General features: G+C 40.2%; 1 protein-coding gene across 1 annotated transcript in view; it reads left to right on the top strand.

Annotated features, from left to right (window-relative positions):
- Positions 1–2,561: 2,561 nt before the first annotated feature.
- The window catches only part of LOC128981694 (cytochrome c oxidase assembly protein COX16 homolog, mitochondrial), a 46,888-nt gene continuing 23,131 nt past the window's right edge, over positions 2,562–26,318 (top strand). The window contains exons 1-2 of the mRNA XM_054400626.1: positions 2,562–2,641; positions 17,843–17,920. Of these exons, the coding sequence (XP_054256601.1) occupies positions 2,582–2,641; positions 17,843–17,920 (138 nt within the window). The 5' untranslated portion in view covers positions 2,562–2,581. The remainder of the gene's footprint in view (positions 2,642–17,842; positions 17,921–26,318) is intronic.

The following is a 26,318-nucleotide window of genomic DNA, read 5'->3' as shown; positions in this document are numbered from 1 at the left end:
TTGTGAGCAATTCTGCAGCTCCTGGTATCCAGTCCAGCACCCATCCTGATTATCCTGGCTTGTCCAGGGACGTCTAGTAAGATTTTGATCCTGTTCTCCTTCCAGCTGTCCAGAAACCGTGTTACACAATGTACTTTGCACTCTCTATTCCTCTGCAGTCATGGTGACTGCAGCCTAAACCAGCAGTGCTAGCTTCATTTGTCTGAAGTTCCCAGGGTGTCTGCCAACAGCCAGCAGCACATTATGTGCAGGGAATTTTAGAATCTCTTTTTAGGTCCTTCTCTGGAGGAAAGTGAGAAGAGGCCTTCCTAGAGCTTTTGTCTAGGCCACGGAAACTGTAGTCAGAAATACCTAGTTCCTGATGTGGCAAAAGCCAGTGAGTCATCATTGTTGTGTTTCTGCTCTGCATCTGGGCTACAGATACAGCACCATGTATATGTCTAGGAGATAACTAGGCCTCCAGAGAAACACTCCACACAGAAACCCCTCTCATAGTATTTCACAAAGTGAAAAAATTATTAACTGGCTGTATGGCAACCTGGTCAAGAAAGCCACATTCAGCCTCCCTAGGGACATGAATATGTGCTTGAAGTATTGGGAACAACACTTAGAGTGAGCTGTCAATGTCACAAAACTCAGATGTTTATATATATATTTTATGTTTGTCTTTCTGTTTATGACAGTAGGGGTCACACCAAGGAGGTATAAAACCTCTGTTGTAAATCAAAACCAGAATAGATTCCAACCTTCAAAAGCATTTCTCCCCATGCCTCTGTGTTCAAGGTGACCAGCCAACAACGACAAGAACAAAGGGACACTGTGGAAATAAAATATGTATTGATGATAGCTTTACCTCTGTAATTTAACAGCATTTTAGGTTATTAAACATGAAGACATTTTAAAAGTCTAATTTACTATTCATCTCTGGCTCAGTGTGTTTGTTCTAGAAACCCTTCTTATCCTTCCAATGATTAGAAAATTACTGTTGTTATAGAATAATATAATATTTGTATTTAGTTTCATATTTGTGTTCCCTTGATGGTTTAGAGCATAACACCACAGGAAAATTTTAGATACCAGCAGTTATCAATCAAAGCAAAAGAGCAGCTTGTGAATCTTAACAGGAGTATCCCATGACACTGTCACAAACTCCTAATCCTTCTTCCTGCCAGGACTTTTGGTGCCTTTTTAAAAGGTGGAATGAGAGGGCACCAACTCTGTATTTAGGCATCAGTAGCTGTGGGTTCTGTCTCTAGCAAAGAGACAGGTGGGGCATTAAGACTGAAGGTGAGGTTAGACTAATGCTTTCCTTCTCCCAGCTCCACTCTGCCATTGCCACAGGCTACCAAAACATGGTAGAACCTTTGGCTACAGTAATATATGAAAACACTGCAATCTATGCTTCGTTAATATGTGCTCTTATCTCTAACATGTCAGCACTCTAGGTGTTGTGCATGTGGCTATAGCTGAAAAGTGTTTGAGCAGATGGTGGCACAGCACATTTAAATACTAGCAGGAATGCAAGACTAGTAGCTCTAAATTTCAGAGTAGGACTGACCATTACTGTTTCTGTAGCCAGCTTTATTTTGAAAAGGCTATAAAACTTTTTTTTGGGTCCAATGAGACTGCAATTAGGGATAACAATGCAGGAAAACAGACAGTATGGCCACGGCAAACTTCTTTCCACAGGAAACCATCCAGAATGAAAAACATGGTGAGTGACCAGGCCTTCACCATTGCTTTAATCAATGAGCTTTGAGGCAAAGTTCAAAATTACAGAAGGCAGTCTTCAGTAAACATGAGTGTTCACCTACCAAAGCTAGTGGGGACCGCATGCGCACTGAACCACTGTGGGTAACTTCCACAAGTGATCAGCCATGCCTGCAGAAACGTGGGCAGGAGCTTGCTGATCCGGGCTGTGCCACACAGGTTGGCTGGATCATAGATAAATGAATATTGGGAGGGGCCTTTAAGGGTCATCCAGTCCAACCCCCCTGCAATAAGCAGGGAGATCAACTAGATCAGGTTCTCCATAGCCCCATCCAATCTGGCCTTGAATCATTCCAGGGACAGGACACCTACTACTCCTCTAGGCAACCTGTTCCAGTGTTTCACCACCCACATTGTGAGCAATTTCTGCCTGATATCTAGTCTAAATCTCCCCTCTTTTGGTATAAAACCTTAACCCTTGCCTGACTGCAATAGGCTGTCCCCATATTTCCGGTAGGCGCCCTTCAAGTACTTGAAGGCTGCAATAAAGTCTCCCAGGAGCCTTCTCCTCTCCAGGCTGAACAGCCCAACACTCTGAGCCTCTCCTCACATGAGAGGTGCTCCACTTTGCTCCATCCATCTCCCTTGGACGCCGAGGTCCGCTGTGCCCAAGTCCAGCTCCTGCCGAACGCACCGAGAGGACTCAGCGGTGAGGCGGCAGGGCGCAGGCACCACGGCGGAACGCAGTGTTCGCACCGCGTTGCAGCGGCGGAGGGGGCCGCTGTGGAAGGTGGACCCACGCCCCGCCGGAAGCGCCGCGGCCGGGCCAGAGGCGGGAGAGCGCTCCCGGGGCCTATGGGAAGGGCGCGGGATGGAGCGGCTGCAGAAGCTGTGGAGAGGTCGCACGATGACTTTCGGGGTCCCCCTGTTGGTGAGCGCCGCGGGGAGGGGCACTGGCACCGGGAGGGAGGAGCGGCCTGGCGGCGGGTCGGTGCGACGCCGGGTCCCGGCTCGGCGGCACGCCGGAGGGGCGAGAGGGTGAAGGGAGTGCTCCTGTTCCGCTTCTGCCCTACGGTCGGAGGGTCTGGAGCTTTGAGGGCTCGGCCCAGGCCCATGCCGTGTGTGCCCGCGGGGTCTGGCTGCCGTGTGCTGCGGGGCAGGGAGCGGCAAGAGAGGGGCACAGCGCGGGGACCTCTCTGTTGAGGTCTAGGGGAGGCCGGCGATTGGATTTTTGCTGGCAGGATGGAGAGTGAGGGTTGTGCTCGCGGCAGGACGGTGCTTCTGGCTTCCACAGTTCTTGGGACCTGCAGGGGGCCGGTGTGTGCCCGGAGAGAAGGCGAAGGGAGGGCGTGAGCCGTTTGCTCCGCTCTGCTCGCAGGTTCAGTGATGGCATTTGGTGGTTAGGGAAGGGGTTAGAGAGCATAGTCGTACAGATGTTTCTCACTAAAAGGTGAGGAGAACGCAGCTTAGTGTTTGTTTTAAGCATTTGTCCAGCTTCCTTTAGCTTTTCAGCGAATTTTAAACCATAGTGGATGTGTTGGTCTGATAATTTGTACATCTGAAGAAATGGACAAATTGTGAGTTATATGATTTGATAAGTTAGTAGTGATTGAGCTCAAAGTGATGAGACATAGCTGTGAAGAACGGTTGAGATTAGAAAATAGCAATAAAGCCAAAGGAGTAAAAGAAAATTGTAGGATGGATAGCGTAGTATATTGCTCTTGCCTATCCTAACTACCTGTGCACATTAGAGGAAAAATTAAATAACTCTGATGCATTTATGGATAAAGATGAAGGAAGGGAGAGCAAATCAGAAGCCAGGACAGTGTGGGTTTAGTTTGTGCAATTCCTGCCTCATTTTCCATGTATACAATCAGTTTACAAAAAGTTAGCAAATTTCTTGGTGGATAAAGAGTAGGGCAAAGTATAAGTCCAACATTTTTATATTAGTGCTAGAGATATGGGTATCATCATTCTTGTGCCTCCAGCAGCATGCCTCAGAAGAATGGAGTGGTCCAAAGAAGGAGAATGACACTTGTTAGACTTAAAATTTTAAGTTTAAGGCCATCCATTTTAAAATGACTGTAAAGAGGTTCTAGAGTAAGGGCTTGAAGTGGAAATATCCTTGTGGTTGAATACACTGAAGTGTCTTTTCTCAAAATACTGATGAAGACATTTGTAAGGAATGAAAACAGAGTTTGAAAACCCCTGACGAAACCAACAAACTAGTGTGGTAGTACCAGAACTGTATAAATCGTTCGCATCAGTAACTCCACTCCCAGATACTGCAGACAACCTCTTCATGTAACACCTGGCATAGAGTGATGAAGCATAGCATTAGAGCTGGTTAGATACACTGCTGCCTGCATGTATATCTAAAAAGCCATCTGTAACTTTGCTGCTTTCATGCCTAGACTGAATTTATTCTGCTTGCTATTTTTTCATGTCAGTTTTTGAGCCTCTGACATTAATCCTTAGCTGAACACTACTTTTCTTAGATGTTTAAGGTTGGATATATTTTTAGGTCACAGCCATGTTGTTTATATCATTATTTGAGGTTTGCCATTTCTCTTTGAAGGTGATGGGAACCCAGGCAGACTAGTACTCTTCAGCTCAATTTTAACCCCATAAAAGGTTTGGGGAAGATGTTACATGATTAAATTACAGATATTTAGAAGTGATAACCTGCTGGAGAACAAAAGCTGCCATAGCTTTTCAATAATAAGTATATCAGGTTTCATATTTGATGGTGTGGCTGTTTAGGCTGGTTGCCTTCAGGAGGGCCACAGAATTGAGACCTCCAGTCTCCAGAGTGTCCAGCCCAGTGGATGGACACAGGAAATATGTTTATTTCTTCCTTTATTTCTTCCCCTAAATCCTGCGTCCCTATAAATCTGGCTGTGAAGTTATTTTCCTATTTCTTCCCTCTCTGCTCCTGTAGGAGGCACCTCTCTTATCTTCTGGTATTTTTACTTTGTGATTAGGGCATGGGGAGTGTAGTGGGGGCCTGTGTCAGTGTGAGCTGAAATTCCCCCCACACTGACAATAACCAGGCTAGCTCAGTCTGGAAGCCAATGAAAGCTGTATTTACAAGCCAATCTACAATCTATGATGAAATGCAATGAATATGTACAAATATACAAAATTTACAACATTTACAAATGTATACAATCAACAGAGAAGCACAACCAAGCTCCCTTTGCTTCCCCCCAAAGGGGACCTTTCCCAAAGGGGCCTCTCTCCCAGGAGCTTCCCCCCCAGACTCCCCTTGGACAGAAAGCAGAGTTAGCTAAAGCAGAAAGTTGTTAATTTAGCTGCCAAGGTCAGTGTGTTATCTTCTGCCAGAAGAGAAGAAGAAAACAGCAGCCAGACAGCCCAGCAACTGCCCCCACTGCAGAATGCAGAATGTGCAGAGTGCCTACTTTTGTTTTGGGTAATAGTTCTTAAACATTTCTATCTATCCAATGGAAGTGTTTAGAACAATCGTTATTTTGCTTTCTTACACCCAATAGTGACTTATTTACACTCTTTCACTTTCTCTGTTCTGAACTTTGCAAGGAAAAATTAAAAAGAGAGTTTCAAACCATCACAGGGCCTGATGGGCCTTGGGAAGGAGAAATGAGGAGGAGCAGTTCAGGTATGGTGAGCTTGACCCAGCCTAGCAGTGGGGGGAAGAAAGAGCCCTGGGGCTTATGGCAAACCCCAGGTGAAAGAAGGAAGGGCCCTGGGGTTTTGGTATGAATTGGTTAGCCTGGTGTAAAGGGAGTTTTGTGTTAAGTTTTGGCTTAATGAGCTTGCGTGTTAAGCCTAGACTGTGGATTTCTTTGTATTTTATATGCTTTGCTATGTTCACCACTCTGTAACTGTAGCATTGTAGTTTGTGAATAGCCTTTCCATTTAAACTTTCCATTACTGTCCAATCCATTGTGTGTGAGCGTTATTCTTTTGCCCCTTTGGGAGCAATAGAGCAACCTGTCTGCTTGTTAAACCAGAACAGATGGTTTAACTGGTATAGTAGGTGAGGAGATGAAACTGATGCACAAGATCTTGACTTTGATTAAGTTTTCTACATGACCTACTGTGTGAGAATTGGAGATTACAGGAAGTATGGCAAGGGTGTACTTACCACTTGTGTTCTCAGATGATTGAAAAAATATTATAAAGTGTAGTTAGATGCCTTCCTAATTGGAGGGTATCTTAGGTGGGGTGGGTCCTGAAGAAGTAATGTAGGCTGTAGTATTTGAAAAACCAGAAATGTCATCATAGGATACAGAAACTGGTCAAAAGTAAAGCATGGAACAGAACTCTTCAGTCTACTCAAAGTCCTCAGTTGGAGAAGTTTTCTACTTCTATTTGGAAGGTATCTTAGGTGGGGTGGGTCCTGAAGAAGTAATGTGGGCTATAGTATTTGAAAAACCAGAAATGTCATCATAGGATACAGAAACTTGTCAAAAGTAAAGCATGGAACAGATCTTCAGTCTACTTAAAGTCCTCAGTTGGAGAAGTTTTCTACCTTTGTGGTGGCATTGTAGAAATGATGAAGACAAACTCTGAAGGCTAAAGAAGAGTGACATGAAAGATGGAGCAGATATTCTACCATCAAGGAGTGCTTGAAGGGACTGATTTGGATTATTTTAGAGAAATCTGAGAACTTCCATGCATCATATATTAAGAGTGATAATTGCTTGTCATGGCTTGGGAAAAAGGTACAAAAATAAATGCCCTTTAGATCAGATGTGAGGAAAATACCACTCGCTGTCAGGATAGAGCAGCTGTCTACACTGTAGGGTTTTTAAGGGGAGGTTAAACAACTGCCTGGCAGTGGTGGCTTAGATTTGCTCAGTTCTGCTTCAGTGCTGGAAGTAAGACTTCAGCTTCCCAGGGCAAGGTAGACCTGTGGTTATTCTTTTGGCCCTCCTAGTGTTTTTGCATGACTTGCCATAGGTCATAGCAGAAATTTTTGAGACTGGTTTCTTTGTACTGCCTAATTTTATTCCATTCCTGTTAACTGCAGAGCTATTTCTTCCAGAGGCAATATTATACAGAGAAATACTCTATTATATTTCTTTCCAGGGTTTCACATCTCCCTGCCTTAAAATTCTGAAATCCCATGAATACTCCAGAATATTTCTGTGTTGCTGCCCACAGGCTTCCCAAGGAGTAAGAAAATGGAAAATTCATGCAATTCTTGTCAGTTCCCCAGCTGTCTATTGAACGCTGAAAGTATCTTTGAAGCTGAATTGTGCTAAAAGATCAATTACAGCAAAAAAAGGATGCTGAATCCATACACAGAATCAGAAGGATCATGCCTTTGTAACCCTTTGCATTCTGCTGAAATTGTTGATAATACTAAACCCAAACATTTCTGTTACATTCTTACATCCCACACATAATTTTTTTGTTAGTCAGGTATCGGACTTTGTCCTTCAATACTACTAGACTTTCATCAGTGTCATATTTGCTTTTTGTATTAAAAAAATCCCTGTCCCCCTTTTTTTAAATCCTCCAAGGTTAAAGAAGTCATAATCCAAAAAGAGATGAGTGTCTCATTATACAGATGCACACATAAATATATATTATAAATTTTTCTTACTTTTTAGTGTAAGTTATATTGATTCTTTGTTCCTTTGGGCTCGGGGCTGTTAGATTTCAGTGAATTTTCTTGGTTGATCTTTAAACCTCAAACTGATGACAGCTTTCAGAGTAAACTGTAAATCACAGTTTTCAGTCATACTTTCTCAGAAGATAAGAATGTTTCCTTGTGAGCACAGACAAGACTGTAGGGGGCAGGAATTAAACCTTCAGGAAACTCTGATTTGTGATTGTTTCCTTTAGCTCTGTGAACTTCACAGATGTGATATCTCTGCATGGCATGAAACAGTAAGCATGCAGGAAAGAGTGATGTAACCTGCTGTGGAATATTTTAACAGCTTGAGTGCTACAGGGTGAGTAGTCTTAAAGCACTGGTGAAGATGGTAACATCTGTGTAGATGTTGGGATGAACTCCAGCGACCTGACAGATGTGTCTGTAAAATTTGCAGTTATGATGAAGGCCTCTGCCCTTCTGTGGCAACTTAAACATTTTTGTCAGCTATATTGATATCTCCATTTCCTATCAAAATCATGGGAGTCTTTTCATCATTGCATGAAGCTTAACTTTCATGTCTTCTGGGTACTTGGTTCTGTTACAGAAGATGAGCTTCAGTCACTACTGCTTTTTATTCCACAATGAACTCTACCTGGCCAAAAGGAATGTGTCTGTCAATGTCCTATTGCTGCTGTGTTGCTTCTGTAAGATCTTGAGAGAGCAAGGCCCTATAGTATTACAGCTAGAGGATCCAGTGTCCTACCTTTCTTATGAGACACTGAGCATGTAAGGTTGCTTCTCTACTGCTGGAACTAATTTTTTTAGACAAGTACAAATGGTGATTCTAGGTCATTGAGGAAATGTGATTAGATTTCAAAACTACAAAGCAGTAACAGTATTTGTAAAAGTTTAAAAGCTGTTTAAAAAAAGGACGTTATTTCATAGGTTCCCACCACTTCCCAAAACTTGCCTTTGTGGTTCTGTCTTTCTCTGATTCGAAACAAAGATATTTCATACTCCCTAAGTTGAAAGATGAGTGTATAGATGTAGCTCCAGTTCTGTTGTCAACATGTTACAGGAAAAAAATTAAATTCTGAGGACCCAAACTGGTGTCTTGGCAGATACTAAATAGTCTGTGGCTCGTTTGGTGTTTTTTTAATTGCTCACCTAAAATAAGTATATTGCTTTATAGATGTAGTGTTGCAAATTTCAAATTTGCAGTATGTTGCAAAATTCTTCATATCTGTAGGAGTAGATTTTGACATATTTTCATTTTTCTGGCTTTTATTCTTCTCTCTATAGTGGCTGTACTTTTAAAAGTACTGTGCTTCTCCTTTTGGATCTTGTCTTTGTTTCATGTGCTGTGCCAAGTGTTGCCAAAAGAGAAGATGGAGGTAGCTTGGAAGAGTGTGAGATTTTTCAGTTAATCAACATGTTTCTAAAATCTGTGTCCATCTGTGTTTCTGCACACAGACTGTACGACAATGCCATCTACTTCGCTGCCTTCAGAAGTACAGGTTTACTTGGAGAAACACTTTGTCTAGAGATGCCAGGAATGCACATCTCACATGGGACACGAAGATCAGATTAGGGAGAGTCCCTGACAATGAGATCAGTGCTTCCAGGCACTGTTAGAGAAGGTCAGTGGCATCTTAAGTCCTTGTTAATGAACCAGTTGTCTCTCAGCCTTTTTGACAAACAAAATAAAGCAAAGCACATCTCCCCCTCCTTTCCCAGACATCAGGACATTAAATTATTTTTCTGTGCATTAGTTTCGTTCACTAGTGAAGTCAGGATCATCTGAAAGCTATGATGATGATGCCCAGGAACGTTTTGCAAATACTGTGAAATGTTAATTTATTGTGCTGCAAGTCACTGAAAGTAAAAGTTTTACAGGGCTAATGGATTGGGAAACTGTGTTCTTATCATTTAAATAACTAAATTTCCCAGACTTCTTTAAATACAGCATTCCTAATTAATTTCATAAAAAGCCACTGAATTCTGAGTCCTGGGGTGTGCTGAATACAAGGCACACTTTTTCCCATGGATTCTGGAAGATCTGCCCATAAAAGATGATATAAACAATCAGAAACATGGAAAATTCTTCTGAGGAGTAATCACATTTCTGAGATCTATGGCTGCCATCAGTGTCTATGTGTAGAAACTGTTATTACATTATCTTCTGATATTGTTTGAAAAAGGATTACTACAATCAGCATTTTTCACTTTTAGATATGTCAGTGTTATTGTTAACATCAGTCACATTATCACCTTGATCAAATCATAAGGTTGAACTGCAGGACTTCTATTGGTATCTATTACTTCATCTAACTTTACAATAAAGTGTGACGTATGCATAGCAGTTGATTTAAATGCTAATATGCTTTGGAGGGATGAACAGAAATTAACATTTACCCACAGGAAGAGAATTCTGACTTATAATATTTGCAGATAAGTTGTGATTGCCTGCAAAAGTCGCAAGTGTTACGTTTGTAGCTTGGGAAAGCAATAAATACAAAACTGTTCTTGAAATTTTAAACTGGTTACTCCCAATTATCGAAGCAGAGAGTTGCTTTTATGCTTCAGTGACTGGTATTATAAATACTGGGTCTCTAAGCTTATGATGAGATACATCTTTGACTTCTGCTGCACTTCTGCTTTGCATCTCCTATTCATCTGTTTGGATTTGAACCCACAGTGGAGTGTGGAGCTGTTTCAGACAAAACCCCTGGAACTGTTTGTGCTGCAGTGGAAGCCAGTGTGTTCAAGCTGAATGTCCAGAGAAGGGCAGTGAAGCTGGTGAGAGGCCTCGAACACAGGCCCTATGAGGAGAGGCTGAGGGAGCTGGGACTGTTTAGCCTGGAGAAGAGGAGGCTCAGGGGTACCTCATTGCTGTCTACAGCTACCTGAAGGAAGGTTGTAGCCAGGAGGGGTTTGGTCTCTTCTCCCAGGCAGCCAGCACCAGAACGAGAGGACAGAGTCTCAAGCTGCACCAGGGGAGGTTTAGGCTCAAGGTGAGGAGAAAGTTCTTCATGGAGAGAGTTGTTAGACGTTGGAATGTGCTGCCCAGGGAGGTGGTGGAGTCACCATCCCTGGAGGTGTTCAAGAGGGGATTGGACATGGCACTTGGTGACATGGTTTAGTAGTCATGAGGTCTTGGGTGACAGGTTGGACTGTCATGATCCTTGAGGTCTTTTCCAACCTTGTTGATTCTGTGATTCTGTGAGCTTCTGCGGACTCCGGTTTGTGCAGTCTGAATTAGCTGACTTCATTCTTTCAGTTGACCATCAGGCCTTAACATTTCTGAGCTCATCTTTTGAATCAATGCCTTAACCTTTTGTTTTGATTCTTAATGTTTGAGTACTATTTTCCAGGTAAATGTTATATACTCTTCAGTAGTCCATATTTCTGCTATGTTTCACTTCAAAGCATAAAGAACATGTTTGCCTTGTTGAGTGCTGTTAAAATGGCTAACTTGGCACTCGGGGGAACTGAGGTTCTATATTGAGACTCAGAAGAGGAACATAAGTACAGACTTTTCTGTTTTCACTTTGTGTGTTTAGTCCTGCTCCAAGTCTCCATCTTCTTCAAGGGACAATGATGGTAAGGGTACAGGATTGATGCACACTATAGTGCATTTAATCTGCATCCTCTGTCCAGTGTTGTTAGTAGGGAAGTTTTACCTGAGTAGTAATGTTTTTTGTTCTTTACTGCAGGTTTCAGTTTATTGATGTTTTGAGCTGGGCCTAACATACCAGAAGAACACCAGCTTGCCATGATATGTAAACATCTCTCATTGTAATGTACGTTGGCTAGGTTTGAACTTCTGATTAAAGGGAATGATAATGTTAATAAGGAATCAAGGTGCTGGCATTCAGAAGCTTGTGAAGAAAGAGAAGGTGGCACTCAGAAAGTGCAGCTTGACCACCAGGGCACACTTGGGTTTTCAAACAGCTGCAGAGTGAAATTCCCTTGCCACCTGACCAGCCCAAGCAATGTGTGTAATGCAAACTGACAATGCTGTGTCTGAAAATGACCTGTTGTGCCAATTCCCATGCTGAGGAACACATATATAAGTTTCTGTCTGTTTTGTGTTGTTCTTAGATTGGTTTCTATTAAATGCATTTTCTGTGCTTTCCAACGTGTTACAGAAAGGACATTTTGATAAACTACATAGACCAGTAGCATTGGAAGGATATGGACAGTTTTTGGTTTGTTTTACTTTGGCCTGTAGCAATTCATATTTGCAATCTTCAGTCACTGCTTTGAATACACTCTATATGAAACCAATTAACCCAAGACCTTGGGTCAAGTTTAAAACTCGATACAGATTTTGGCATGCTGTGAAAACTATACTCCTCTGCTTTATCAGTCAGTTACAACTGGCTGCAGTTTATACCAGCTGCTGTCCCAGGGTGCCAACATGGTAGCCAGGCAGTCATCTACTGGCATATTTAAACCATTTTGAATGTAATGCAAGTCAGTCTTTCTGCAGTTTGTGAATTCTGGTGTATGCATTAAGTCAGTGCAGTCTGCTGTCTTTTGAATAAAATGACTACTAAGGGATATGGATAGTTTTAGATTTTGGTTTTCCCCAAAGGAGGCCTCTGATCCAAACTAAAAATTATTTCCATTTGTTGTAGACAAGAAGAAAAGTTGGACTCTCTTCTGTGCCCATCGAGGGTAGGGAGAGGATTTAATAAGTTTCTGAGGAGACTTTGCACCATTCTCTCTTCTGAGTAGTTTCAACCTAAGAGCCAAGTGCTGGAATGGCTGTAGGAAAACTCCTGAGAGTTAGAGCTGGCAGAGGGGGGCGCCTCAGGTTAAGATGACTTGCCTGAGTCTTTTCTGGGACTGGCAGTTTACCCTGCTACTTTATTTAGGGAACAGAAAAGAGACTTCAGTCTTCTGGGCTGTCAGATTGCCATCTTTCACCAGTCTTGCACTGCACATAAGACAGTTTTTTAAAAAGGAAACCCCAAACCCTTCTTACCATGATCCCTGCAAGCTAAAATAAAGTCATTCACATGACTGTTCTAAATTTGAATATCCTGATGAATAGCTGGAGGGTTTTACAGCAGCAATCTTGAGGTTAGAAAATTATCATATACCTTCTCAGTGATATATATCATAACAGTTTCCACCACTGCATAATCTGTGTTGCCAACCCTTAATACTGTGATTTGGTTAATTTAGGGATTTATGTAATTTTGTAATCTGGCTTTCACAATTAGTACTGTAGCAGGAACAGATTTCTCAAACAACAGAGATGCCTGTAATACAGTAAATTGCTGGGTGCTGCCAGAGAAATATTTTTTTGTTACTTTAACCCATTGAACTGGAGATGGCTGCTTTAGATTATGCAGGAAACTGAAAAAAAATAGGGATTGGCTCTAAGTCCCAAATTCTGCTGTTATGAGAACAGAGTGACTACCTCTCTGTAGTTGGTGACAAATACAAACATTTCCCATCCTAAGATGTGATTCAAGAGATCAGACTGCTGCCATCTATAACTGATTACATAACATACTTCCCAATGGAGAAGTGAACAAATAGAATTTTTTAAAGGAATGTTATTAAAGAGAGTTTTATGTCATTTTTTTACATAAAACATTTATTGAGGTTGCTGAGTGTATGTGACAGATGGTGCTCTTATGTCACATCCTATCTTTCATTTTGTTTTGGAACATGCAAGTCTTCCATGCATGCATAATTGCATTACAACATTGCAGGTTTGTTGGGTTTTTTGGTTTTTTTTTGTGTTGTTTTTTTTTTTTTTTTTGGGGGGGGGGGAGTAGGGTGCTGGGGTTTTTTTGTGTGTGTGGTCACTAAAACATAAAGGAATAACCCAATGTGAGATCTTTAGGGGAGGTTGTGCTAGCAGTGCTGCTATGCTCTTTGCTTTGCTGTTAGGTGCTGTCTGACTGGTATAATTTTTGCCTAATTAAGGGAAACTTCAGATGAAAAGGAAACAGTGAGAAATTGTTATAATTTCATCAATCCACTGAATGCATTCAAGTAACTAGACAGATGATGTTCACTACATAACAATGGGGTTTGGTCCACATTCTGAAGCATATAAAATAAGTAATTCTCTCACAATCAAACAATGCAGGTCTATTTGATTTTTTTCATCTTCAGAGCTCTTCAGATGCCAGTGCCTTAACGTTTTATGTTGTAAGTAATGTATCTGTATGACCCTGAAATTGGCATGAAGAAAAGTATACCTTAATTTTCTTTATATTTTGCATTACTTTTCCCCTTTCAGTAAACTGGAGGGTGAACTTGAGCCTGACTTCATTAGAACGTTGCCATTCTAACTGCTTTATTTATATTGCATCCTGAATAACTTCTACTGTGTCATTTATGCCTGGACTAGTGGATGGAACATACTGAATTTTACTGTTGCCCTTGGCTTACACTAGGAAAATTTGTCCCTGGTAGTACTTTTTGAACTGAGGAGTAGCTTTGCAAGGAATGTGGAGATTATCTCTGTTTTAAAGATGGGAAACTAGAAATGTATGTGAGACCTATAGAATATGTAAAGCCAACAAGCTGATAATGATGCTGGAATTTTTTAATTTGAGTCTTGTCTCACTTTTAATCATTTTGGCTGGTGATTCTTGCTGCTTCATTGTTGTTTTTATGTATGCATTCTTCCTTTTAGATATAGTTAAATTAAGATCGTGAAGGCATCTTCCCTCATAATGCGAAAAAGAGAACGGAAACACCTAAATCAGGACTAGCATTTCCACTCAATGCATTGTCAGTCACTAAGTCCTTTATAACCTTTAATGCTATTACAGTTGCATAAATTAATTTATGCCTTCTCTTACTTGCTTTTTAGCACACTTTTCCAAAATCTAATTGACTAATCATCGCTGCTCTGGCTTGTGTAGATCAAAGCAATTCATGCTCAGGGCTGTCAGCTATATATATTGACATACTGTTGATTGATTAAATAAGTGCTGAATAACACTGATTCTAGTCTGGTTTTACAATGGTTATGTTTGGTTCTTTAGAATGCTGGTCAAGTAAACTTGTAAACAAATTATTTATACTCTTTTTTTTGTGTGTGTGTGTGTGTATTCTGTGCTGTTGAAAATGATGTAATCCCAATTCTAACCTTCCAGCATTACATGATGTAGTATTTCACTGTAATTTCTTACAGCATCAATGTGCCCTGATTCTAACGCAGCCTAACTGATGTTCCATCAACCATTGCAATACTGGAAGTGTAAAGGCAGCTATACTGGTAAAGCCCAATAAACAAAATATGCCAGTTTGCCACAGCACTTACACTGCTTGTGCTGTGTGAAGAGGGTTTTTTTTTCCCTTTAGTAGTATAAAGGTGATGTCTCAGGACAAAACCTGTGTAGAGGAACTGAGAGATGTTTGTGTATCAACTTTATCACCATGTGTACAGCTGCAAATGTAAAATGCATTGTATAATAAATAGGTGGTTGCTGTCAAACAAGTGATAAAATGAGATGAGACGAAATGAGCAGTACATGACTTATTTCGTGCAACAACCTTCTACTTGATTTCCCTTAGTTACAGTGTATATTACATAGTTTTAAATGACCAAAGCTAAAGAATGTATTATCACAGAACCACAGAACGTTAGGAATTGGAAGGGACCTTGAAAGATCATCCAGTCCAAACCCCCTGCCAGTGAAGGATCACCTAGAGTAGGTCACACGGGAACGTATCCAGGTGGGTTTTGAATGTCTCCAAAGAAGGAGACTCCACAACCTCTTTGGGCAGTCTGTGCCAGTGCTTTGCCACCCTCACAGTGAAAATGTTTTTTTCTTATGTTCTTGTGGAACCTCCTGTGCTTCAGCTTGCACCCATTGCCCCTTGTCCTATTATTTGACATCTCTGAGAAGAGCTTGGCTCCATCTTCCTAACACTTGCCCTTCATGTATTTATGAACATTAATGAGGTCACCCCTTAGTCTCCTCTTCTCCAAGCTAAAGAGCCTCAGCAACCTCAGCCTTTCCTCAGAAGGGAGATGTTCCACTCCCTTAATCATCTTTGTGGCTCTGCACTGGATTCTTTCAAGCAGTTCCCTGTCCTTCTTGAACTAAGGGACTCAGAACTTTTTATTTTATTTTTTGTTATTTTATTATTTATTTCTTTTTTTATCCTGGACCATGGACACAGCTTATCTGTTAAATCCTAGTTGGGTTACGAGGAGCAGACCTCGTCGTAACGTCTTCCACTTGTTTATACTGCATCCCATAATGGTATGGAGTTCATACAAGTTTGTTGTTGGGCAAACTAATTTCTAATTGATGTCACAAGTAATTGCTGCTTTCTGCCTAGTTTAACAGCTGTGTACTGAACCATTTCTAACACAGTTGCTTTTGCCCTGCCATAGCCACTCTTTGACAGCATACTAATATACACAAAGGCAATAACCTGTGCTTTGTAGCAGCCATAAACTTGTCTGTAGCACCTCTGATTTCTGTTCATTAAGACTTGAAGTTTGTTAACTCACTGGCTGTTAATTAACATAAGGCTTGCTAGGAGTTAAAAAGAAGATCTGCTAATGAAGATTTATGCTGAGGTGTCAACCGTATTGAAATTCAATTATGGTTTCATCCTTGAGACTTTCAGCATTATGTGTTGCCATATCTTCAGCTGACAGATTTCCTGCTTTAATCAAATAATGCTTGAACAATGCTCAGGTTCTTTTTAAGCCTTTTGAATACTTCATTTTCTGTTTCCTGTTACTCTTTTTCAAGAAAATACTGGCACATGAGGGTTTTTTTTTTTGTGTTTGGGGTTTTTTTTGTTTGTTTCATATGTTTTTTTTCTGTTTTGTATTTTGGTGATTCATTATTTATAACATCATTCATTCTTTGAACAGTTATGATAGAAGTATGGTGCCATCCAGTTTTATAGTAGGTCAGATTTCTAGTCGCTGAAAGTTAACTTAGTGCAAGGTTTTCTGATTGTGGCCTAATAGATGAATGTTCATATCACAAAATGTTGGTCTGTTTCTTTCTAATTGTTAGCTAAATTTGTAGGCTTATTGAAAGGGCCAGGTCAGAAAGAGATTGTGGAGCCTTCAAATCCTGGCTGTCATTGAAGGGTTTTCTGTTCTGAGAAGAGCACAGTAGTTCCTAGGTTCCAGTCTGTAATTTATCAGCATATAAGTGTGTGTGGTGCATTCACATGGTTGTGACTGGTTTAATCTGCTTGATGGGAAATCATGTAGTCCTGCAACTTCTAGAAGAAAAAAATGTAGAAGATTTGTTTGTTTGTCTGTTTGTTTATTTGTTATTTAAATTGAATGAACATGACTTTGTGGCCTTAGTGATGTGAGCTTTGCATTGCATACCTTTTGGAAAGTATTTTAACTACATGTGCAGCATAATTATAACAATTCTTGGACACAAGCCATTGCTGCAAACTGAGTATGTAGCAAGATACCAGTCAATATTGTGTAGAAAACAGTTACCAGTGCAGCAACAGCCTGTAATGAAGGACTGTATGAGCAATGTGGTATGATAAAACAGTGTGGTGTTGGGGGTTGTTTTCCATTTGGTAGTTGGGTGTTTTTCTTTTCACTCAGATCCTTAGAGCTTCCTTGTGCTTCCACCTTCCATAGATATGCATCTCTAGATGTGAAGCCTTTGGGCCTCCTGTGCCTATGCACATGAGCCTATGAACAGCAGGCAGAGTCTGTTAGGTCACAGCAGGAGCAAGAGGTCTGATTCTTCCAGAAAATAACTACTTTTCTAAGTTAATGTTAAAGTCTTTAATGGTGTTTGTTAACAATACTTCATCTTTTTTGGTTAGTCTGTATTTTTTTTAATAGTAGAAATATGTAGACACTTTTATGATAGCCCTCTGTCATAAGAAAGAACAATTTAACAACTTCTTTATGTGAATATGAAGGTTTTCCCCTCTCTCATTTCTCCCTTTATTATTCTCATTCATACGCTTTACAGATGTGGGGGGAATTGCAAGACATCTAAGGAGGCAGTAATAAAAGTGCAGGTGTGCTGGATATGATTTCTTAGCCTATGTGATAATATATCATTGAATTACAGCTTCAATCTTTTAAGAAGGTTATTAGATCTCTTATCCACAGACATCAGAGTAAGTCAATGTGGCATTGGTACTTCCCCATAGAGTTTGCAAATGATAAGAATAAATCCTGTGGCAGTGAGGTAAAGGTTCCTTTGCTGCAGTTATGTCAAGAAGCCATACGGGGCGGGAAAAGAAGGGGTTAGGGGAGGGAAAAGAAGGGCTAAGAGGAGAAGTGCATAGAAAATGTGAGTCATGAAGTAGTTGCCTTTGTATAAAGGAGGAAATTCATTAAATCCAAGCTTTAGAGGGTGGAAGAAGCCTTTGACTTTACATATACTCCTCCTATACATATCTTCCAAGTGATCCTTGATTTCATTTCCTGGTGTTTCTGTTGGAAAAATAGTAGGGTCCCTTGGTAAATGAATTGGGTCAGTGTACAAAGTAGGTTTTTTGACCCTAGTAATCCTCTAACATGTCCATTTTCATTTTGTTGTTTTTCAGTTGTATCTTGTTGGAGGATCTTTTGGGCTCCGTGAATTTGCTCAAATAAGATACGATGTCCACAAACTACATGGCAAGGTAGTCAAAATGGTTTTCTTTAGTTTTCATTTAATTTCATTTTGTGCATGTACTGACTTCAAGCAAACTGTTGGTATTGGGAATTTGTCTTTCAGTACTGGGCCCTGGGCTAACAGCTAAGGCACTTGGGCAGCAAGTAGTGTAGGTACCAATAAAGGGTTTGACATGATGATGAGTCCATTTACTGCTTGAAATGGATCAACATAAATAATAGAAAAAAAATTGTACCTTTGTTTAATTCTAAGTGGCAATTCTGAATCCAAAGAAGGAATTCTAGCACATCTAGAAGGAGGTTATTACCAAGATATTGTACCTGATGTGGACTAAGAAAACAGATATTTTGAAAGATTTTCATCAATACTTGGCATTGAGTGAGATGTTTTTTAGGGCTTGGCTTTGCATTGGCTGAGATAAGCAGATACCTTTAAGATTGTGCTATGTCCTATTCTGTGAAGGAAACAGGAGCTAGTCTTGAGTTGTTACATCTGAATGTGCTTTAAACAAACTGGAAACCTTCTGAATGAGGGAAGTAGCTTGCTTATAGTGCAGCTTACATCTCTGAGTGTAAAATCAGTTCAAAACTGGCTTTCTACTGTGGTCAAATTTTGGAGATCTTGAGTTGTTGAGAGCTTAGAGATCCTCTCTTTTTTTTTTTTTTTTCTTTTAGACCCTTGTTGTGGTCCATTAAAATTTACTGTCATCATTCCTCTCTGTTCCTTGTGCTGCCTACCTGGCTGTGGCTTTTGAAGCAAGATGTAGCCCACTTCTGCTCAGTCCTGTATTTCACATAGCTTATAGACAAATCTTTTCTCCAGTGCTGTCTTCTAGGTATTTTCTATCAGTCCTGAGCTTTTAGAACCAGTTGGAATCTCCAGGTTTTTCTCCAATCAGATGGGGATCATAACAGGGACAAGAGTTTGCCTGTTGTATTTCTGTCAGTTTTTTGGTCAGATTCATACTTGGTGAATTACATTTGGCCTCCATGATGTGCACTGTGACCTCAACCCAGGGTAGAAACCCAGTAACAGTTGTGTACATTCAACTCTGAGGCTCCTTGTCCCAACATTTATAATCAAGGGAAGCATCATTGAATTAGACAGTCGTACATGAAAGCTCTGAGGGGAAGCTGGAGTTATTAAGCTCTGAAAAGCTAAAAAAAGGACATCTGGATTCTGCTCTAACTGGTATTACTTAAGGCTGCAGCATCTCTTTTGTGTTTCCATTTTCACTACAGTTTCATTTAGGAATAGATGAAATATAAATAAAGAGCAGTGCAGTGCTGGTTGAGAGATAACACCATCAACCTTGGGCTCATTTGTAGACAGAAATGTCAAAGCAGTGTGTTCCATTAATTTCTTTTTCTAGGTCCTTAAGAACTATTCTAATTCTTTAAATAAGGCAGCAAAAGAATTTGGAATGTATTTTAACTGATAAAAAGAAGCAAACCTAGTTTAGAAAGTACATGAAACACAGGAAAATAACATTAATCTAATTAATTTTAAAACACTATTAAAAATCCTAGTGGTCATAACAGCTGTTAAATTTACCACTAGTTGAAATGTTTTTGTGTTGGAGCAGAATATGCTTTTCCTCATATAACAGACTTTGACTGGCCTAAGTCCTTATCAGAGCAGACACAAGCACTCAGTTGGGGGTGGAGGTTGGGCAGTTATGCATATTGCAATAGGCAGGAAAATAAATAGGATTTTTATTGTTACAGTTGCTCCTTTGGAATAGTAACAATGTTTAATTAAATAACCGTTTTCTTATAGGAAGCTCAAAAGGCTTTCATAGAATTTGAATGGATTAAGTTTCACAGCCTTACTGTCAGGAAAGGCAGGATTATTATCGTTTCTATTTTCCTGTGGAAAAATTGAAGTTGAAAATAGTTAAGCATCCCATCCAAAAGTGGGCTAGGATTCATAATACCTGCATGCCTGTCCTTTCTGATCATATTTCAAGGATGTGAAAACTACAGTATGCCTCCTTTTGTAAGCATGACTCCTAAATTGGTTTCCTTGCTAATTCAGCTGCTAGCTAGACAGAACTTTTGTGGTATATCTCTAAAACATTTCAAATGCTAAACTATAATGCCTTCTCTTCCACTTTTCAAGTCTAACCATTCTCATTGTGCTGAGAGGGAAACCATATTAGTCAACAACTCCTCAGTTGACTCTGACATTTCAAAGCAAGCACTGTGTTTCGGTGACTAAGGGGTTAACTGCCACTTTCACAGGGGCTTAATGAGCAGAAGCTGCATTAGTGACAATGTCTGTGTTATTGATGTCAAATTGGCTTTTGAAGAGGAATTGAAATTCAAGAGAAAATGGTAGTTTGGATATTTGAGGAAGTATGGGGCTAGGGTTAGGGGTGGGAGAGGGGCAGAGCCTAGAGCTGTAGCTGGAATGGGGCTGGGAAAGGGCTGCGAAAGAATTCTGTCCTCTTGTTGATTTGGGTCATGGCTTGGTATTCTGGGCTGATGCTCAGCCAATGGGTAGGATGGAGAGACAGAGCCTAGAGCTGCAGTTGAAAGGGCCTATTAGCAGCTCAAGAACAGATACTTTATCCATTTATTATAGCATCTTTAGCTATTGGGGTTTTGTATATGCAAAAAACCTGTTTCAGGCACACCTTAATTTACTCAGGATGTCTATAGATTGGTCATATTCCCTTAACACACTGCGATGGTTTTAAACCATCACACACACTGAGTGCTCTGGGTTTTAAAGCAAAGTTATGCTGAGACTCTTGACGTAAATGGCTGTTTATTCTGGTCAGAATTCTCCTGCAACTAATCAAGGATTCCTCCATTATCTATTGTTGCCAAAATGTCCATTAATGGAGAAATCGTTCTGTAAGAGGTAATTGTTTCTTTTCTGGGAAGAATTTATGCAAATCAAAATTGGATATAGAAAACCAGGTGTGCTTACAGGAAAATTACTGGAATTAATGGAGAAGAAATGAGTAGGTTTGCGTAGGCATCATTCCAAACACCTTTATTCTCAAGTGGAAAACTAAGCCCTTTCTCTGTCTTACCTCTCATTCTGTATGTAATGGAATAGAAATGCTTATTTAAGGAGGTTTTTTATAGAAGATGTGACTTCTGTGTAATAATTAATTGTTTTTATTTACTGTGTGCCCATCGTTGTCATTCAAGGTGTGTTAGAGACCTGCAGATCGAATTTTGGCTGTAAGAATCTCTGCCCTGGTAAGGCTGCATCTGGAATGTTGTGTCCAGTTCTGAGTCCCTCAGTTCAAGAAGGACAGGGAACTGCTTGAAAGAGTCCAGTGCAGAGTGACAAAGATGATTAAGGGAGTGGAACATCTCCCTTCTGAGGAAAGGTTGAGGGAGCTGGGTCTCTAGCTTGGAGAAGAGGAGACAAAGGGGTGACCTCATTAGTGTTTATAAATACATGAAGGGTGAGTGTTGGGAGGATGCAGCCAGGCTCTTCCCAGTGTTGTTCAGTGACAGAACAAGGGGCAATGGGTGCAAGCTGGAGCACAAGAGGTTCCATATGAACATAAGGAATTTTTTTTTTCACTGTGAGAGTGATAGAGCACTGGCACAGACTGCCCAAAGAGGTTGTGGAGTCTCCTTCTTTGGAGACATTCAAAACCCACCTGGATGTGTTCCTGTGTGACCTGCTCTTGATGATACTGCTCTGGCAGGGGGGGTTGGACTAGATGATCTTTCAGGGTCCCTTCCAACTCCTAACATTCTTTGATGTCAGACATGTGGAATGGTCTGTACTGTTGGTTACTGTGGAGGGTTGAAGCAACATACCAACTACCAGGGAAAGGCCAGACTGTCAGCCCATCAGCAAACCAGTTAGACTAACAAAAGAGAGTTCATAAGCTCCACAACTGCTTTGCTGAAGAAGTGTTATTGCAAGGGAGGTTTGCAGAGTATGGGGAGGGGATAGGACTGAACAAGTTCCTCCAGGGTAACATGCAGCAGAAGCACTTCAAGGAAAACTAGAATCTATGGGTCACTTTGTCAGGAAACAAAGCATCAGTTAGCCTTTGAACTCTGTAAATAGTTCTGCTGTGGGATATGTATGACAGTGTTGCTATGTATGATGGTGTTGCTATACGTATCTCTCTAATGCTTGCAAAAATGTAGCTGCTGTTCATTTTTCCTTTGCTCTATGCAGAGTGAGTGCACCCTGAATATAAAATGTTAAGAAATGAGGATAATAATGTTTTCTGTCTTACTGAGGCAGAAAGTGGAAGCAGTGAAGAGTCCAAATGACCAAAGTTCAACCTTTTCTCCTACAGGAGTTTCGCCCTTCAATCAGCTCTTGTGCATTAAAATGCACATAGTGTGCTACTCCAAGAGGTAAAATCCAAGTGAAAATGGAAATACCTGACCTATTCTTTCAGAACACTATCCTCTATGAGCAATAAAGCTCTAAAACCCAGAAAGAGCATGAAAGAAGTGATGGTGGTGGCATGAAGCTTACTCACTAGTAAGTGTGCTAGGAGCTTAAGGCTTTCTCTGTGCAGACTGAGTAGATGCCTTTAAAATTTCTGTTAAAAGATTGGAAATGTTTTGAGCTCCTTTGCTAATCGTTTTGACCCATTGACTGCTTGGTTATTACATCCTTAAAGTCATCTGCAAGACAGAAGTCTTGCCATTATCAGTTCTCATTCATTTCATTTACTTGGTGTCTTAAAGTCCTAAGTCATGAAATAATTATAACTCTGAGGATCTTAGCTTTCATTTTATAATTCTAGTCCTTGGAGGTGGGAAGAAGAGCACATATGGTGCATAGAGGATTGTCCTGGAAGCCTTGCTGCCCTTGAAAAAGAAAAGAATGAGGAGTGGAAGAGAAAAGAAGGCTAATGTAATCATTTATGATACTGACATTTTACTCATTTACAGCTGTTCTCATAATTGAGCTTGATAGTGATTTAAGTGTGTTGACTGTGTGTTTATAGTCAGTATTACAGTTTTGAAATACTGTTAGTAAGGCCCCTGATGTTGTCCTTTAACGTTGTATTTGAATGGGTGTCAGGGGACCCACAGCAACGTATGATTTACATAACTTCCACTAATCTCATTGGAAGTTTTATTTCAATTTTGTTCAGGTTCTTGCTTCAATTTCTTCCTCTATCATGGAGGTTCCCCCTGCCTACGAAGTTATTGAATTTTAGTGTTTCACTTTCTTAGTCTGGGAAGATAATTAAAGGGAGATAATTAATCCTGCTCTACTTTACACGGGGAGCAGGAAAGTTAATTAATCCAAATAGAAGGAGTTATTTAAATTCAAGTGAGTATTTTAAAAAATATTTCCTCAGGTGAGTTCCCTCAATTCAGGTGTTTTGGGTTAGGGTGAAGTAGTTTAGGAGTAAGCAGGAGCAGAGAACTGAGCAGCTTCCATGAGACCTTTTTACCAGGGGAGAACGTAACTGGCATTTGACTTAGGAAGGTCCAGGAAATCATTTTCTATTACTGTGAATGGATAGTTAGGAGGTAATTGAGGCTGAGGAGAGACCTTCTTCCTCTCTATAACTCCTTGAAAGTTTAGATAATAGTTGGACTTCATGATCTTAAAGGTCTTTTCCAACCAAAACAACTTTGTGATTCTAAATGGTATCTGCCCATTAGAGTGCTCTTGCCTTGCAGTCAGAAATGACTGTGCTTCACGGACTGGTATTTGTTTCAAACCATTGAGTTGAGATGGTGACAACTGCAGCAGCACAGTGTTTAAATGAGGGTACAACATCCACCAAAAGCAGGGAATAAAGCTGCAAGTGACTGGACAAGACTATGCTGTGTTGCTGGCTGCAAGTCCATGTTGCTGTCATATGTAAACCAGCTCAGGTATGTCTGCAGCAGGTCCACATATAGGCACACCCTGAAATACTACAACTGGAATTGTTGGTTATTGCTTCTATTTTACCTGCCTATGAACTCCACCTGGATAGGATTTGCTTGCCCCAGCAGATGATTGGTTTGTTTTTGGTTTTGTTTGTTTGGTTTTGTTGGCTTTGTGGGGTATTTTTTGTGTGTGTGTTTTGTTTGTTTGTTTGTGTTTGTTGGGGTTTTTTTTTCCCCCCTGCAAAAGCAAGCATTACAGAGTTTAGTGTGAAAGGTTATCGTGAAGTTAGTATGATTTCTGAACAAGTCACATAGTTTTCTTTAAGTAATGTATTTTTGCAAAGTGTTTTTGTTCCAGTTCTTAACGGATAAGCATCCATGCTTGAAATCATATGGTACCTCAGTGTTCCCAAAGATCATAAGTTTGACCAAAATTTGACTTGACTTCACCATTTCAAGGAGTAATCTGTATAGGCCAGGTCATTGTGATTGGACTGGCCTGGCAAAGCCCATGGTGATGTTTTTGTTCTAATGACAACTCATGGACTTAACATCATTGCTGCCAGCCCAGGTCGTTCTGTACGCTCAGTTGTCTTCTGTCTTCTGCAGGCTTTCTGCCTGATTTTTTTCCAAAGGGATTTATACTCATCCTCTACATCCTGGTGTGCCAACACCCCCTACCAATGCTAAGGTCAATTTAAATTAACAATGTTAGTACTCACAATACTCTAAATGAGTTATTTGTGTTATTAGAGTTCAGGAAATGAACTCTCAACACTTAGTGTCTGCTCAACTAAATCTAAACTATGTTTGCGGTGCAGTGCACTGTCAGGGATTCATCTTGCTTGTGTTTCTGTTGTCTTAAATGAATGCCCAGTTTGAGGTAGCTATCCAGGCAGGTTGTGTGGATGTGAAGAGAAAATAATCCCATAATATGCTTTATTCGATGATGAAATAAATGCTTGAGAAATATGTTGTTCCCTCAAGCAATGTAAAACGAGGGAGATTGGACTCAATGCTTTATTATTACCACATTTCGGTGAGGTGAGCACCATCCTTGGCATATGAAGCTATTTAAAGTCAATTTGACCTGTGAATGGTAGGTGAGATAAGCCTCTGCCTACCTTCAGGTGCAGACATGTTAGGGTTTTGGGTACATATCTGAAGGTGGAATTTTATTTTCTCCAGAAATGCTCACATCTATTCAACTGAATATAGGAGGAATTTCAAGTCAGAAATTTGGATGAATAAAATCAGATGAGAAGAAGCCTGCCCTAAGTATTCTTTCTCTGGAGCTTCATTGGCAAACTAGCAGATGGCTTGAAGGTAGAGGAACTCTTATTTAATCCATTGTTTGTCTGAGGTATTCTATGGTTCTAAAGAGTTTTCTCCATGATTTCATAGGCGGTTGTGTTAACATCCTGTTTGGTTTGAGTGTGAACAAAATCAGAATGTCTTTAATTGGTGTCTGGTGGAAAGGTATCCTTTCTAAACTCATCAGCAAGGGAATCATTTTAGCATCTGTTGCAGAACTTGGAAGAATAATTAAGTCTTCTCATCTAGTGTTTTAGCATTTATTTATTTATAAATGCATCTTTGTGTGTTTAATTGGTTTCAGTAAGCTAATTATACAAGCACATTGTGGCAAGGGATTGATGTTGGTGATTATTGTTCTCTTCTTTTTTTAACTTAAGCAGGTTAGATTGACCTGAGTCTCAAGTCTAATGAAGACAAACTTTGTCTAATTTACTTGTGTAAGTAGATTTAGTTGATTTTCAAAGACTTAATTTATTAATGAACTTTGGCCTAGGTCCTCCAGAAATTAAAAAAATAATGCACTGCAATGTTGTTTGGTGCTTTAGGGAACGTGAGAAGCATAAGTTTTTGATTGCTTGTAGGTGAAGAAAAAAGATTGTTGTCAGTCATTTATGTGAGGAAGTGCATTTTATTAAATGAAGCAGATCTTGCTTTCCAGTGGAGGGTTTAGAATTGGATGTTAAGAGAGACAGCCTGATTCCTGATTGATGGGTAAGCAGGTGTCCTTACAGTGTCTTTATTTCTGTTGGCAGGGAAAAATTTGGAACTTATTACATCTTTTGACCATGGTTTGGAATCATCCAAGGTAGTAATTTCAGTCCTGTAATATGGCACAGAAATGAAAGGGTAGCAGAGCTTTTTATACTCTGTTGTGGCGGTACCAGATGTTCAGACAACAGATTTCTTTCTTTTCTTTTTGTCTTCAGTCCAAAAGGATTGTATGGCAATGAGCTCTTTACCCATGCTATTCTTGAAGATTTTGAGGTTCAGATGCCAGTCTTGGGTATATGTTTTTGCATTGATTCCAGCAAAAACTTATCCATTTTGCTCGAATTCAGATTACTTTCCCACTTTGTCTCTAACAGCTGCTCACTGAATTTGCTACACCAGACAGAGATGTGTATTTTTTCCTTTGTCAGACATCCTTTCAGTTCAGCATATTAATCACTGTTTTTCTGTAAAAGGCAAATGTGGAGTCAATCTGGGAATCAGTAAGATTTTTATTGCCCCATTCTGAGGCTGACGCTTTGTGTATGC

The sequence above is a fragment of the Indicator indicator genome, chromosome 4 (assembly GCF_027791375.1).
Source record: "Indicator indicator isolate 239-I01 chromosome 4, UM_Iind_1.1, whole genome shotgun sequence".
In the NCBI taxonomy this organism is placed as follows: Eukaryota; Metazoa; Chordata; class Aves; order Piciformes; family Indicatoridae; genus Indicator; species Indicator indicator.
This window is presented reverse-complemented; position numbering and strand designations above follow the sequence as displayed.